Genomic DNA, 17,570 nt, shown 5'->3' on the forward strand with positions numbered 1-17,570 from the left:
ACATGCAACTTAGCTCACCCACCTATCCTTGACACCACAGGCAGACTCAAGACTGTTACCAGTTCAACATAAGGCCAGTGCTGCATTACAGGATGTCAGTCTTTTTACTGGTTGATTTCAGGTATTTCTAGTCCTTTAGTCTTCAACTGCACAATGACGTGGGCCTATCGTGCAAATGCCAACGTTGGGTTATTGTTCAAATTTCTAGATGATTTTAGTGTCATCTGCATAGTTGAACTAATAAGGCCTGAGGGCAAAATAAATGTGGCATGAGGGTCAATAGCAGACCCTTGAAGGACAGAATAGGGGGCAGTTAGGAGGGGTAAGGGGAAAGAGATGATTTGGGCATGTTCTGAAATGAGTGTAGTAATGAGCAAGCGGCCTTGTCTTATATGCCATGCTTCAAGAGATGCTGGAGAGTTGGATGATGCAATCCAGTATAAAAGGTTAGTGTGCTAAACTCTTTCCTGAAATCTGTTGGGACCATTAGGTATCAATTTGGAGCCCTGGCAAGGCCATGCCAACATTTCATCCTTCAGAGGTCTAGAAATGTAAAGTATCATTAATGTATCACTATGTACAAAACAAGCTATTCATAGGATAGTTATGCTGTGCTCTCACGGGGTGCCAGTGTCCTACCTAGATTTGAAATCTGGCCATTCACTGCTGTGACAAAAAACGTAGCAAGCGTTGTTTCCGACTGTTACTGAAGTGCTTGCTTCCCTGTGTTGCCCCGCCCACCCGAGTCTGCTGAGACCCAGTGAAGCAGAGGAATGATGGCTGCTGGACTTCCCTGCTTCTACCGTCTCTGCAGTGCCTGCTGCATGTTCCATCTGCCACATTGCCTGGCAGCCATCAGTCTCTGCTGACCCTTTCTGTCAGGGATTGTATAGCTGCTTTGGCACTTTGACAGGGCTCTGGTACCGCCTTTCAACGGAGAACTGACTTCCTATGCCCCGAAGAGCAAGGACCGCGGCTACAGCTTGGCTGTGGAAGTGCTTTAAATGGGCCGGTACCTTACCGGTACTGAGTACCGGCACTTCTACATTTTTGGTGCTTAAGTACCTTAACTTCTCTTTGTCCAAAGAGAGTACCGGTACTCATGGGGATGTGAACCAAGATCAGTGAAATTGTCATTTTCAAGCGCAACACAGCTGACAACAAATGGATCCGTTTACTTGAAACACTCTGATCGAGTGCTAATCATCAGCACTTGTTTGCAACCAGACTGAGGAGCAAGGTGGCGATAGTGATGCTGTAGGTGGGAATCAAGGTTTAGTAATGTTTCTAAACATGTACTGAATGCCCCGTCTGCGTGCATGAATGCTTAAATGGGTGCCCCTGCCCCGACCCCTTTGCGCTGCCCATAGCTCCGCCCCCCTAGTCCACATCTCAATTTGGTGAATACCTCAGACATGCCAACCCTCCCGATTCAGGCGTGAGACTACCGATTTCAAGGCTAGTCTCCCGCCTCCCGATTCCTGCAAGCAAAAACCCGATTCCTCTGGGTTTCAGCTGACAGGGCTTAGTATTGTGTAAAGTGCCAATTCTTCCAGCAATAGTCAGAGTGGCCATGCAGGGGCTCTAGAAGGTGTGAAAAAGCAACAAAGCGTCATTAACAATTGAATGGTCTTTTAAAGACCTGTGAAGTAGGGGGGGAGGGCTGTGTGTGTGCACAGGAAGCTGTTTCAGCCCGGGCTGTCACACAGGGGGGTGGGGCGGTGAGGGAGGGGGGGAGCATGCACTGCCAGCAATTTGCCAGGCCAGTGTACACCACTTGCATCACCCTCTCTCTGCCTGCCATTGCCTCCATGCTTGTGAAAGGTAACAAAAAAACGAGCATTTGTGTTTCAAATGGCCAATCCTGCAGCAGCACCCTTCCGAAGACCATACATGCCAGTAACCCGATTCAAGACCCCATTTTCCCGATTTTTTTTTTTTTAAATCTCCCTCTTTGCTCTTCTGAAATGTTGGCATGTATGATACCTGCACTTATTTTTTTCCTTTTAAAGCACTGGTTTTAGCAGTACCCTTTGTGCAAGGAACCAGATACAGTGTGGCCAGCCTGGCACGGGGTTAAGGCATAGGCGCTTTAGCATGGCGTCTGGTATACTGAATCAGTTTCTTGTTGAGTTCAGTCTGAACGGCACATAGCACAGGAACAACGCTGCTTGGTGCACGCGAGTGTTCCCATGGCGTTGTCTGGAAGTGCTGGCACAGGCTAACACGATACCGCGCTTCAGAAGTTCTACTTCGTCTGGGCTGGCTATTCACAGTTTGTTTTACGTATTATTCTAACTCTACCGACAACAGTATTACCGATGTTCAAGCGATGTGGCGTAGCTGACGTTCAGCAACGTCTGCTGATTTCCGGGTCACGCAGCGGCCATCTTGAGTTGGGGACGCTATCTGATGGGAGCCCTTTTTTACGGACTTCATGTACAATCAGTTGGGGCGATCCGACATCTTTCACGCGCCTATCTGACGTGGTCTCAGGGTCCAATGGGAGCGCACCTCGCTCTGGACTCGGTATAGTGTTTTGTGTTTGAGGCATCCAATCGCTGCTTTCGGCGGTTTGGACCACTCCACAGTGGACGTGCAGAGTGTAGAAGCATTAGGCAGAGCAGCTGTGACCATGGAGGAGGTAAGAACACCTATCCATACGTTCTTACAAACCATCACATCGTTTTCTCGTAGACCAGTGACTCCCAAAAGCCCCACAAGCACAGCACAGCAAACCACCTTTACAACCAGTAGGGTTCTCCCTAAACTGCAAACACCAGTCTCTTGAGACCATTTAGCACCCACACACCTACCCCGAAATACCATACCTGCCAATTACTGGACACTCAATAGAGACCAGCTAGTACAGGAATTCATCACCAATCTACTTTACATACCACCGCGAATATACAGAGAAGTCAAATGAATAAATCGCTAGTTAAAGAGCAACCCACGCATTCCTCGCATATTGTGACTGGCTGCCCAACTTTCTGTACAAGTCACTCAAAATAAAGCACAGAAGGCCCTTCGGATCTCTCTTGGCGTCCAACACAGCCTTCATTAACCACTTTCAAACGATCACTAGAAACTCGGTGGATATTACAAAAAGTATCTGTCTCTCGTATCCTCCCACAGAGGCTGCTTCTGTCAACTCCTACAGATCACTTAAAGCATCCCCCCCACACAACCCGAAAATAGTGATGTATCAAGGGTGCCCTGTAGTATCCAAAAAGTGATGGATGGAATGCGTGAAATAATCTTAGTCACTAGTAATTACTCGGGACAGCATCACAATCCAACGCTATTTTGCATACCTTGCTACTTCAGTTTGGACCCAGCCACATGCAAATCAGTCTTGATTCTGCTCCAGTGAGAACAGTCCAACCCGAACTGCCGAGCCTTCCTTGAACCAGAACACTAGCAGCCAAAGACCAAGGATGGCCTGTGCCATAATGCAAACAAGAAATATTGATATTTCCCTGAATCCTATATATATATATATATATATATATATATATATATCCAGATCATCGTTTACAGCTGGTGTGCAACCTGATCATCGGGGGTGCACGTGACACGCCCGGCGTATTAACATCCAGCTACTTCCATCGCTTATAACAACAGAACTGGCAAAATGTAAAATTGTATTTATTTCAATTTCAAAATTTACGGCGCACTCTGCAGCTCACCATGACAGCGTTGGGTGCGTCTCGGCTTGGTCAGCTTTTTTCACCGTGTCGTCATGGTGATCTACAGAGTTTGCTGTAAATATTGAAATAAGTTCAATTTTAAGTTTTGCCCGGAGTGCCGTTCTGTTGTTATAAGTGACTGAGGTATCTGTGTGTGTATGTATGTGTATATATATATATATGTATGTACCTATGCACTATTGCACTAAAAATAGACTTGAGGACTACCTTCAAACATTCTATACAGACCCCAACTCTCCCTACATAATCTGCCAGCAGCCCACCCAAGATGCCCCCAGCAGAGCTGCAAATAATCCATATAGACCACTCTGAAAAACACAAGCCATTTCAGACCTCTTAAATCCATCACACCACCAAAAAAGATCGACCATTGGGGTGCACGTAGAGGTCTGTTTGAGAGCAATTCTTCCCCCGAACAGCCACCCCAAGCATCCCCTACAGATTAACACCTCTCAAGACCATCTTCTGACATTACAAAGCAAACCCCACTGACTAGCCCAGACTCTTTTGAATGATTCGAAATCTCAACAGACTCCCAAAGCATGCCTCACATACATTTGAATGGCCTTGTAGAGCTCCATATGTTTTCCCAAAGACCAGATGAAACATCACATTTTACCACCCAGCACTTCTTTACAAACCTCCACAAAGCATCCCCAACCCAAAAGCCCTCTCCATATTCTGTACTTTGTCAGCTACATAGTTCTTACTAGGAAACTAAAATCGCCATCTCTCACAGACCACCTCAAAAGTCTGCAACCCGTCGACCACCCCAAGTACTCCTTTCTGATACCCCCACATGCCTCCAATAGGCCATTCCAAGCATGCTGTAAAAAATCCTACACGTCAGGACCACCTTTGAGCATTCTGTGTGATCCACTCTCAGAACACCCCAAGCTAACCCTATATATTCTACCTACAGATTGTCGACAATGCCCTCAACAGATCTGCAGCTATACCATACCAATAACTCTATGAACAGTACATGCCCTTACAGACCAATCTTAGTCACATCACAGGTCACCTCAAGCAATCTCTAGACCCCACCGAATATCCTTCACAGACCTCTTAAGATTGCCCTCGTATATCTCGCTACATTGATCCAAAGACAACAAAAAACACCACATACAGATGGCCTCAAACATCTACGAAAACTGTTATAGTGCACCCTCCATTCATTGTCCCTCCACATATCTATCCCCTATGTTTTCAGATACGCACTTATAACCTCAAGGTTCCTCATACACCACTGCAGTCGCAGCCTGGATCACCAAACCACAGCTTCCAAATTCTCACTGTCAGACCTGTCCATCAACGTGGCTTTGTTTTACTGACCATATCAAGCAGGCACTGTTCATGTTGGCTCCGTATGTGCAGACAATTTCACAACTCGTCTCTCTTAGGGCCTGGCGCGCAAATACCACTCACAAAGAACCCGTATGACATGGTTCCATCGCCCGTATGTGATATGTTTTGCTGTTATCAGTGATATGATTAGTCTTGTGATGTCCGGTATGACTTCAGCAATTTATTATTCATCAAATTCCTGCGTATAATTCTTATTAGAAAATAGGACTGAATAGGCTGCTCTTGTTGAGCGCAAGCAACTGATTGACATGTATGGCTTATTTAGCATAATTACTCTCCTTTTCAGTTTGGTAATGAGAAAGCAGATGCCATGTGATGTCTTATTTAGGAAAGTGCCTGATTGAGAGGCAGCTTTGAGTGAGAATTTTGTTCTGCTGAAGAGGCCAACTGGCATCCGACTACCACGTGTAAAGAAGACATTAAAGCAAACAAACATTGGCAAAGTCAATAGGTCGCCCCTCTATGGGCAAGCTATTGGCTTTACCAATCTGATGGGAGTGGACAACAGGAAGGTGGATGGGGTGGAAGTTGTCGTTTGACACTTATATTATTTATATTATTTTTCTTTTCTGTCTTATATTATGTATTGTTACAGTTTGGTAATTATGTATATTGTATAATTACATATAGTGTTAAGTAGTGTTTACTTTTGTAGATTCTCTTCCATTCCATGCATGTTCCAAGTTGTGTTCTGTGGGACTTGGGTAGGACAGTTGCTTGAGTGAGGAGACCTGGACAGGACGTGTCTTGTAAACTGTTATTTGGTTTTTCAACTTTAAATAAATCTACATTTAAATCATATGGTTTCTGACTTTAACAAATTTGGCGACTAGCTGGGAGCAGTTGGAACACCAGATAAGAACCTACAGTGCTTTTTGGGGGATTTTCATAATTTTTGGGAAATACAGAACAGCTTTGTATTTGTCCTCTTGCAGAGTGCCTTTTGTGTACCTGATGGGAAACTGTTGTGTACCGCTTCAGGAGGAATTGAACACTAGGATTACAGCAACATGGTTGCTGAAAGAGGATTCAAATTCCTACTCACTGATATTATTGGCGCATCCATTATCTGTTTGCGACTGCATTTTGCAAACTAGCATCCTTTGGATATTGACATGTGATATGGAACAGTGGTGCCCTGTTGTTAGCCATTCTTCACCATTATCTGCAAGGAGTATTAGCAATTGGAATGCGGCATTAAATGCTCCTGTTGTGTTTAGGTTATGTTATATTGCACACCATCATGTGTTGGGGGTGTGTTCGTCATGTCTGTGCGTTTAGGTTATGTCATATTGCACACTGTCATGTGTTGGGTGTGTGTGTGTAATGTCTGTGCGTGCAGCCATATTGGGTGTACAATCTTCCCAGTACCCGACAAGTCTTTGTGCGCTTACGTCAACACGCTGTCCAGTGCCGTTTGGGAAAATGATTGTTGACAGTGCTGCGGCCTAGCGGCACTATACTTATGTTGTTCACTGTTGCGTTTGTGCTGAGTTGCAAGCCTCGTGTGCTGACGTTGACATGCTGCGCAGTGCCGTTTGGGGAAGCTGTCTGTTGGCAGTGCTGTGGTCTAGCGGCACTATAACAGTGCATTTTGCCATTGCATTTGTGCCAAGTTATTCCAATTTAGGAATTTGGCAGTTAGATGAAATCTGTGCATTTGATCAGTAAGTATATGCTGTAGCTATATTTCTGGACCACCTTGCTACTGTAATGTTGAAATAGATCAGTGTATTATTTGATCTCAGTAACCGTTAGGTAAGGAGCCAAAATGTAGGGGGGTTAAAGATTTTGGGGCCTCTAACAATTCTAGCCATTGATTCTCTTGCCATTGTTGTTTGAGATCCCAGCGCTTTCTCCTATACTCTTTCATAATTTGAGACAGGGTGATTCTAGCTTGTTTGAGCCATCACGTGCCAATTGTCTTGCAGTAAAGTTTAACTTTCTTTTCAGCAGTCTAATTTCTTCACCTCCTTGGGGACTATTGATAGAAGACTTTCCTATGTCTGGGCAAACTTTGAAGAATTGAAAATGATCCTAGATTGTCTCTATTACTATGTGCCAGCTACTATACGTGCTACTAAACTCGTTCGACATCCTCCCAAGACAGCATTTGAGTTTCTCACTCAGATGTCATCTGTGGTCTCCATCTAATTTTGTAGACTAGTGTTAATTCCTCCTGGGATCCTGATAATCATAATGACTATTTACGGCGACCTCCGTATTCTAACTGGCACTTTAAAATTGTGTGATTGCTGATACCTGTATGCATCACTGTAAAGGTTTTAACTCTGGAGAAATGTTGCCCTGAGACCACAATTTAATCCAAGGTTGACATCTGATTTTGGGATATTCAGGTGTATGATGCCACCTGATCAGACAGGATTCTTCCATTGATGCTATGAAGGCCTAAGTCATTCAGGTGAGTAGCCGCTAGTGCAACCGCCTTATCGAATTTGCAGTTGTTGTTCTTCTTTTTTTTAAATTTTTTTTTTTTACTGTAAGAATTCCTCATTCTGCATCATCTACTTTCTGCCAAATTGGTGCGCTTGCCCAGTCCAGCAGGTTTGAGTTGAAGTCACCTGTCAGTAACCATATAGCTTCTGGATGGCTCATCCACTCCCTTACTACTGAAAGAATACTGTTAAGGTGCAACTTCTTTACCAATAGTGGGTTAACATATACATTAAAAATGATCATTGTTAAATTGAGATTTGTTGCAGAGAGAATACAATCTAGTTGAATTAATACAAAGTCATCAACGTCTGTATAGAGTGTTGGAATTGTTGCCCCCAGGCATTTGCTTATGTGCATTGCCACTCTGCCAGAACGGTGTCCTCCTTTTGTAAATGGTTGGGTGGAAGCAAATATTTCATTATCATCTTTCCAGCAGTTATCAGTTGTCTGCTAAGTCTCCTGTAGGGATATTATATCGTTTTGATACCAGTCCTTCATTACTTCTGGTCTTGTGAGCACTTTATTAAGCCTCATAATATTCCAAGAGCACACGGTTAGCCCAACAGCTAGATTGCATTTCGGCAGACACTGCTGCCTAGGAGACTTTATTTTGGGAATGCTAATGCCTATCTGATTGGAATTTCCCTTTGTAATTGTTTGTTCCCGCTTCTGGGTGGGTTTGCAGATTTTCTTCTGAAAGCTTCTAGACATTGAAATCCCATAGAAGGGTTGCCTATAAGCTCCGCTCCTCTTACGTTTATAAGGACAGATCTTCTCTCAGAAGGATGGTCAGTTGCTGAATATTTAGCTGGTTTTCTTTAGCTAACTTAAGAGAACACCTTTGGATATCTGATGGACGGAGGGTCAAATACTTGGATGCCCCAAACCTCTAGAGTTGCTTTCTCTGACAATAGTTTATTTTAGTTTGTCTGTTCACAAGGACTATCTTCGTCCGTTAGTTCACTTCTTGAATTTGGCCTGGTCTAAATGGATCCTCGGAATTCCGGACCAAGACCGCAACAGGTATTTGCAGAGGGCAGTGGACCTTGATGAAGTGTTACTACAGGCGCTGCCCCCTTGTGGGATTCATGTCTATGGCTAATCTACCATAATCACTATGGCACAATCAAAGGATTAATGGAGGAAACAACTGTTTTCCCTCCACTTTTTTTAACCGTACCTTAGCACATGTGACACTTTTTACGCAATCCGGTCTGGAAGACTCAACCTTGACTGGTTTATGCACTTCTTCACACTGGTCCTGACAAAAGCCAGCATATTAAATAGACTGGCTTAAACATGTAGACCTACCCGTAGGATATTTGAGTCCAAACCCAAAGCTCTGCACATGTCCACATCTCTTTATTTTTAACAGTGTCATAGGGCCCACTATTAAAATTAAATCATAAAAGGGACCCTATAGATAGTTTTAACACCACACTGCACAAAAAAACCCGCTCCGCTGTAGTTTAGGCGTTGGAGCACACCCAGGGTGCACTCAGCACCTTGGGTGGGACCCGATGATGAAGGATGCCACCAACTAGTTTGGTGGGTGAGGGTTTTCTTAAGAAACCTATTGGTTTCTCACAAATACAAACTTGAGGCTTCAAACTACAAGGCAGTTCTTTTTGATTACATGTATTCGTATTGGGCAAATGAACTAGCTCATCTTGACTCTTCCTAACTCTTATTGATTTGCATATAACTGGTCTAAATGCCGCTGATTCTATATTGGCTGTGTTAATCAACTCCAGGCCTAGGAGCAATAACCGTTTTCCCCTATTTAAGATTACAACATGGCCTTTTGATGTGTATTCTGGATAGAACATAAGTGATGCAAGATCTTCATCATCATGCAGTGAGTTGAGTTGGTGCTTAAGTGTACATTGGTGCTTAAGTGTACATCTTGGCTATAATACCTTTGCGTTTTAATGCAATCATTCTGCTACTCGAACTTCTCTGGTTAAGCTACTGGTTGCATTTGGTACAGTTTCGACAATATTTGTGCTTCATTTTGTCTGGGGTGTGGCACACAAGGGAAAGGGGCGAGCTTGCTTTAACTGTTGCTGAGCTGGAAGCTTTAGGTCAATTTTAGTGGGAGTACTGTCCTCCCTTGAAATAATAAGGCTCCATCTATTGAGAGAGCTTAAATTTGTTTCCCTTTTTGTTGCTTGAATTATTAGAATTCCCTACCATTTTTAGGTCTCGCCTGGCGTTAGCAGCACACAGCGCTACTGTCGTCATGCAAGGGCTTTTTGTAATCAATTCAACATGTGTATGCGTATGGAGGGACACAGATGGCTTCAGGCTGTCCACATACGCGTGCATTTTTTGTCCCTCCATATGGGTGCACATGTTGAATCGATTACTGCCGTGCTTGTTTTAATTAGCAGGGCATTGACGCACAGTGTGCCAGATGGTGGGCTGGCTGCATTCCAGCTTCAGGCTACTTCATCTCTATGATGTAATTCACAAAGTCCAGGGGTTTAGATCACGGAGACAATATGCTTTGCCTAATTCCCGAGGAATCATGCGGTAACTGGCGTTAAGGTGGATCCTGCCCTATTAATGTGTTTATTTCATAATTTACTCCAGAGGCAAACGCACCCTTTCCACGCACTGTCTGTTGCGGATGTTTATTCTTTAAAAAATACAATGTTAAAAAAAAAAGTTTACATTCCAACACGTTTTCTAGTTTTGAAAGGCTTTTGCTGTACATTTTTTATACTTGTGTGCGCCAGTATGCGCTTTGTGAACGATTTTATTAGAAACATTTTTTTAATTAAATAATTGCTAATAGCCTCGCCTAGGCCTCAAGAGAGCAAAGTTATTACTTTTGTCTTGCTGGTATGGCAGATGAACTAGGGTTTCACGACTCAAAGATGCTTTTCCTTGGACTTCAATTCCAACAAAATCTTCTATTTTTCATCGCTGCGATTCACACCTTGTGGTGTTAGCAAGCACCAGCGCCTCCTTTACGCACCCGGCGATCACTCACTGTAGGACCACAGCGGCTGCACTCAGTTATTGTATTTATGGAGACTGTGAGCGACTATGTCAGTAGAACTTAGAGCGGTCGACCTTGAAGCTGGGGACCTGGTTTCAAGTCTTGGCAACAACGCTCAACATCCTGTGATTCTAGGCGTTAGCAGCGCACAGCGCTGTTCTCGCCATGCAAGGGCTTTTTGTAATCACTTCAGCATGTGCACGCGTATGGAGGGACCAAGATGGCGCCGGGCTGTTCACATGCGCGTGCACTTTTTGTCCCTCCATACGCGTGCACATGTTGAATCGATTACGGCCGCGCTTGTTTTAATTACCAGGGCATTGGCGCGCAGTGTGCCAGATGGTGGGCTGGCTGCATTCCAGCTTCAGGTACATTCATCTCTATGATGTAATTCACAGAGTCCAGGGGTTTAGATCACGGAGACAACAGGCTTTGCCTAATTCCTGAGGAATCATGCAGTAACTGACGTTGAGGCAGATCCTGCCCTTTTAATGTGTTTATTTAATAATTTACTCCAGAGGCGCACACCCCCTTTCCACGCACTGTCTGTTGCGGATGTTTATTCTTTAAAAAATACACTGTTAAAAAAAAAAAGCTTACATTCCAACACGTTTTCTAGTTTTGATAGGCTTTTGCTATACATTTTTTATACTTGTGTGCGCCAGTATGCGCTTCGTGAACGGTTTTTATTAGAATTTTTTTTTTAATTCAATAATTGCTAATAGCCTCGCCTAGGCCTCAAGAGAGCGAAGTTGTACTTTTGTCTTGCTGGTATGGTAGATGAACTAGGGTTTCACGACTCAAGGATGCTTTCCCTTGGACTTCAATTCCAACTGTATCTTCTATTTTTCATCGCCACGCTTCACACCTTGTGGTGTTAGCAAGCACCAGTGCCTCCTTCACACACCTGGCGATCACTCACTGTATGACCACAGCGGCTGCACTCAGTTATTGTAGTTATGGAGACAGCAAGCAACTAGGTCAGTGGAACTTAGAGCGGTCGACCTCGAATCTGGGGATCTGAGTTCAAGTCTCGGCAACGATGCTCAACATCCTGTGATTCTGGGCAAATCACTTAATCCCCCCGTGCCTAACAAAAATGAATGAGTCCATCTGTAACGAAACTGGTGGTCATGTAAAGCGCTCTGATACCCGATTTCTCTGGTCTACTTCGCGCTGATTATATATATTTTTTAAAAACCTCACCCGTGCTGTGTGTAAAGGCACCCATTAGTGGAACTCACAGGAACTATCACCAAAAGCGCAGTGTGAGTGGAACTCACCCTAACAGTCGCTGAAGGTGTCAGGAGAGTGGAACTCATCCTAGCTGTCTCTGAAGGTGTAAGAAGAGGGGAACTCACCCCAGCTGCCTGTGAAGGTGTCAGAAGAGGGGAACTCACCCCAAGAGTAGAACTCACCCCAAGAGTAGAACTCACCCCAGCGGTCTCTGAAGGTGTCAGAAGAGTGGAACTCACCCCAGCTTCCTGTGAAGGCGCCCTGTGAGTGGATCTCACCCCAGCTGCCCCTGAAGGTGTCGAAGAGTGGAACTCACCCCAGCTGTCTCTGACTGTGTCAGAAGAGTAGCATTCACCCCAGCTGGTGAATGAATAATTTTATTTGATTTCATAAAAAATCACAAAAGGGTGGTAAACCTCACCCGTGCTGTGTGAAAAGGCAGCCATTAGTGGAACTCACAGGAGCTATCACCAAAAGCGCCGTGTGAGTGGAACTCACCCTAACAGTCTCTGAAGGTGTAAGAAGAGGGGAACTCACCCCAGCTGCCTGTGAAGGTGTCAGAAGAGGGGAACTCACCCCAAGAGTAGAACTCACCCCAGCGGTCTCTGAAGGTGTCAGAAGAGTGGAACTCACCCCAGCTTCCTGTGAAGGCGCCCTGTGAGTGGATCTCACCCCAGCTGCCCCTGAAGGTGTCTGAAGAGTGGAACTCACCCCAGCTGTCTCTGACTGTGTCAGAAGAGTAGCATTCACCCCAGCTGGTGAATGAATAATTTTATTTGATTTCATAAAAAATCACAAAAGGGTGGTAAACCACCATACATGAAATGTACATTTTGGAATAAAAACAGATGAGTATAAAACATACAGACAATACCATAAGTAAATTTCTGGATGGGTTGTACTAAAACCTATTAAGTTAGTTAATGTTTTCCTTTTTTCCATTTCTGTTGCTGTGGTTTTCAGGAATTGTATGGCTCTACAGGACAGTTGGATTAATAGTCCTCCAAGACATTGAATGACGGCTACTCTACATGACCTTATTTGTTCCTTCCTAAAGACCTCCCGGAGGACCGTTCTTCGGGTCTCTGCCAGGGACTGGCAGATGCATAGTAAATGTAGAAAAGACTTGTCCCCTCCTCCGCACAAGCGGCATTCCTTGGATTGCCATTGCCATTTTGGTGTCAAGTCTTTTGATGGAAATGACCCCAGCTGCAGTAACGTTAGGTAGTGCTTTTTCTCCGGGGAAAAGTGGTCTAGCAGGTATGGTTGGGGTTTCAGCCGCTGGTAGCCTTGGATCACAGCCTCGGCGTGTTTTTTTTTTGTTGAGAAGGCTGTTTTGTCTATTAATAAAGAGGTCCGTTTGATTGCCTTGTTGACTACAGTTTTGATACTGGAATAGGTGGGGAGGATGAGCCAGGCCTCCTCTAGCTGCAATGCCGTGAGGAAATCCTTCAGAACACTGAACGTCAAGTTATTTAGCCTGGCTTGGGTCTCGATTTCCTCCCAGCAGTGATGCGCAAGAGTATTGTCCTCAGCATCCCTCATTCTCCAGTAATATTTGGCTAATGCCCCTTGTCTGTCAGGAGTCTGCTTTCTTAGTCCATACTCCAGTCGGATTTGGGATTGTGAAATGTGTCGGGGGATTGAGAACAGGACATTAAAAAAGGTTGATTGTGCTGAGTTTAAGGAGATGGTGTCTTTAAGGTTTAACATTTCTGAGCTGTATGAAATCGAGGGTAGGAATTTTGCTGAAATGGGTTTAAGCAAATGACCTGTGGAACAACCTGTGAGATTTTTCTTTAAGACTCTGAAGGCAAACTACAGTTGTTGAGCTCTGGTACGGCCTTGTCCCAATTGTGATTTAAAATTAAGGTTGCGGTCTATTTGGAAACCTAGATATTTGTATGAGTCTACCTGGGACAGGGGTTGCCCATACTAGTGCCAGATAAATTTACGGTTTGCCTTTGTTTTGACTCGTCTGGCAAAACACATCATGTTTGTTTTTTGGTGGTTGATGGTTAGTTGGGCCGTGATGGTATAAGCTCCTAGTCTGGCGTTGAGTCGCTGCGAGCCTACAGGTATTTGTGCGAGGAGCACAGTATCATCCGCGTATTGTAAACTGGGTGTGGGGACGTTGCCCAGTTTTGGGGGGGGTCAGATTAGATTGACCTTAGTTGTTTGTTCAGGTCGGCAGTGTAGATGTTTAAGAGGCAGGGTGCCAGCACACGCCCTTGTTTTAACCCATTAAGAGTTTGGAACTTTTTGGTTATGCTGTGCCTGTCTCCTTTCCTGACCGGAACCCACGTCTGGGAATACAAATTGATGATGGCGTCCAGGAGTTTGGTTGGGGCACCCCAGGAATGCATTTTTGCCCATAGCTTGGCTCTCAGGACTTTGTCAAAGGCTGCTTTGCGGTCTATAAAGCATGCTTAAAGAGGCCTGGATTTTGCGAGAGCTTAGTTGGCTAGCAGGGTGACCGCGGATATATTTTACCCCAGCTGTCTCTGAAGGCGCCCTGTGAATGGAGCTCTCTGTGCTGTGTGTGAAGGTGTCCGATAAGTGGATCTTACAGAGTGTGAAGTGGTCAGTTAATCTCAGCCGTGGTCTCTGAAGACCAGATGAGCGGATCTCAACCCTGCTGTCTCTGAAGGTGCCAGATGTAAAATGGTGGTCCCGCTGGTTAACCCGCCCAGGAAGCCGGCACTCCGTGGTGGTCTCGGGCGAAGCTCCAAGTCCGCAGTGAGGGCTCTACTCTCGAGCCCAGCGCCTCCAAACACTGGAGAGCATTGTTTGACACGTGGCAGGCAGTGCTGAGACTGGCCTCTTCGCAGCACCTCATGTTAGTTTTTATATCATCCGACCCTGCAGTTAACGTTTTATAGAGGATGGAGTATTAAGGCGGCTCTGCTCAGATCTGAAGCTGTGCGCTGCGCTGATATGTGCTGTGGCCGCTGTGAGCTCCACTGATATGTGCTGTGGGCGCAGTAAGCTCCACAGATATGTGCTGTGCGCGCAGTGAGCTCCACGGATATGTGCTGTGCGCGCATTGAGTTCCGTGGGTATGTGCTGTGCCCACCCTGGTCTCTCTGAGGGCCTGGCAGCCATGGCCACTCTCAGGCCTAGTGTGGGCTTGGCACGTTGCTGTGATGATCAGGAAGCGTTACAGTCGGTAGCTCTGTGTGAACATCTTGTGCTGCCCTTGAAACGGAATCTCTCGGGACTCCAAGAGGCTTGTGTGTAGGGTGTGGTCATGTTGTTGGTTGTAAGCTTAGGTCGAAGGGGTGGCAGCGTGAATCTTCTCTTCAGTCGCGGTGAAAAGCAGAGGCAACAATCCCAGGAGTGTTTTGTTCAGTGCCACCCCCCTGGAAAACGGCGATACTCTGCGAAGGTGGGCCAGCCCGCCCTACTGCAAGCCTGCAGACAGAAACGGAGTGTTTTTCAGTCCCTGTTGTGAAATATTCCTGGTTTCCAATTGTGTAATCTAGTGTGATAATACGAAATAGCTATGGAAACCTAAGTTGATGCTTTCAGAGCTGTATTCTGTGGCCTTAGTTCCCAATGGCACTTATTGGCACTAGGTGTGTCCTGGCTGTCAGCGGCCCACCGTACAAGAGGCTGTTTCATCAGCCGAGTGGACTGGTGCTGCGTCAGTATGAGGTGCCTTCAGCAGCCCAGTGGGCATGGGATGGTGTTGGTGGATTGGAGGTCCTTGGATACTTTCAGGTGGCCCAAATTGCTCTGTTACTCTGTTACTTGGTGGGTCTGGGCTGCTATTGGCTTGCAGGTCCTTTTGGGGTTAGTAGCTGATAAGGGATGTTCCATATGGTTCAGTGGGTCTATGATTCTCCTACGACTTGTGAGTCTGGGGTTGCCCGTATCTTGGTGGGGTTGGGGGTAATGCGAATACTTTGCTGGCCCAGGGTGCCATCTGCGTTTGTGGCCCCTGGAGTGCTTTCTGTGGCTCGGTGAGCCTAGGGTGCCATTCGTGGTTAAGCACTCGTGATCGGCCCATGTTCCTCGTGGCTAGGCTTATCACGGACTGCAAACGATTTGACCACATCTCTCCCGCCCTTAAATCCCTTAAATGGCTCCCCATTGAAGGTAGATCCACATATAAAACCGCCTGCATTACGCACAAAATCCTCCACCAAAACACGCCGACATACCTCTCCAATAAACTGACCAAAGCAGGCTGCACGCGATCACTGAGAAGCTCCAACACCCTCCTACTTATCCCCCCCCTTCAGAAAAAGAATTCCACTCAGTCGCGCTCCTTTTCAGGCAATGCCCCACTTATTTGGAATGCCCTCCCAAAAGACCTCCGCTGTAACCAGTCCTACCCCAGCTTCAAAAAAGAACTCAAACTTCTTCTCCTTAATAAATACTGGGGTTTCTAATCCCTCCCTGGTAGCCTTGCCCCTCTGCATCACCCCGCCTAGCTGCTCCGCATATGACTTGTGACCACCCGCCTGGCCAACTCCCTTTCCTTCTATCTGATCACCTTACCTCCTCTCCTCATGACCCTCAGTTCTCTTACATGTTTTTTGTATACTTAAGTGAGGCTTCCCGCCAAACTGTGACCGCTATTTTGTATTACTCCTAGTGTCTAGAAATTGTTTTTACTTTTTTATCTAGATGTCATGTATCCTATGTGGACTTGCTCTTTTATTATTCCATTGTCTGTGCTTATACACACTGTACCTGTATGGAAACACCTTGTAAAGCGCTCTGATACTCCTGGGTCCAGCCAGCGCTATATAAAACCTCTTAAAAAAAAAAAATAATAACGTCCCAAGTAGTAGGAGTGTCCAGTGCAAGCCCACATGTCTCCTTTCCCATCCTGGATTCACACCAGCTTGTAACATGGAGTTACTGTATCCAGTAAGGATCTCACTTGAGAGGTTGCCGAGATTAACTTTTCAAGCTGTCTCTCCTGTCAAAAGGGGGCTCTTCACCATCGAGTGATATTATGGTATTCATTAAAGTGGTGTTGTCTGTCCACTTTCTCTTTGCTGTCGATGACCATTGTCTCTTCATCGGAGCTGACGATAATGTATGAGAAGGGAAGTACACCAATCTGCATAGGTGGGTAGAAATGTATGAGAAGTGACATACATAGCTCGACACAGGCATTGTGCAAAAAAGTGAAGTACACTGCTCTACATAGACAATGTATGAGAAATGAAGTACAGAACTGGACACAATGTATGAGAAGGAAAGTGCACACAGATAAATGATAATGCAAGACAGAAATACAATGCAAGACAGAAATACACAGCTCGACACAGGTGATAATGTGTAAGAAGTGCATTCACCCTTAGTACACCCTAAATCTATAGTTTTTTTTGCTCACCACGCCATTCTATTTTGGACGCAGCCATATGCAACTCATTCTTGACCCTGCTCCCTCTGAGAACAGTCCAACCCGAACTGCCAGGTCAGGTACTCCCCGGACTGCTAACAAGCGTCCTAAGACCGGTTTTGGTGTATCACACCTCATTAACCTGGATAGCTTGACTCCAGTGGCATTGTGAGCACTGGACCCATGTCTGGGCATACCCGCCCCACTCGGGGTGACCAGTACAACAAGCATTTGCAATTCAATAGGTCTCGCATTTACTAGAGTGTCATAAATGCGACACCTATTGCATTACAAATGCTAGTTTGTAAAAATACCCATGCGTCACTTACTCTGTAATGTCGGTCGTACCACTTTCTTTAGACAAGTTGTCTCTAAAAAAAGGAGCGTGACTGTGTTTTTTTTTAGAGACTCTAGTGGTTCATTCACC

At 45.4% G+C, this 17,570-nt stretch overlaps 1 protein-coding gene across 1 annotated transcript in view; it reads left to right on the forward strand.

Moving 5' to 3' along the window:
* The first annotated feature begins 2,388 nt into the window (after window positions 1–2,388).
* Window positions 2,389–17,570, forward strand: part of PRKAG1 (protein kinase AMP-activated non-catalytic subunit gamma 1) — a 160,701-nt gene continuing 145,519 nt past the window's right edge. Inside the window, exon 1 of the mRNA XM_078685813.1 lies at window positions 2,389–2,644. Within this exon, the coding sequence (XP_078541939.1) occupies window positions 2,636–2,644 (9 nt within the window). The 5' untranslated portion in view covers window positions 2,389–2,635. The remainder of the gene's footprint in view (window positions 2,645–17,570) is intronic.

Source organism: Lissotriton helveticus, chromosome 1_1 (assembly GCF_964261635.1).
Source record: "Lissotriton helveticus chromosome 1_1, aLisHel1.1, whole genome shotgun sequence".
Lineage (NCBI taxonomy): Eukaryota > Metazoa > Chordata > Amphibia > Caudata > Salamandridae > Lissotriton > Lissotriton helveticus.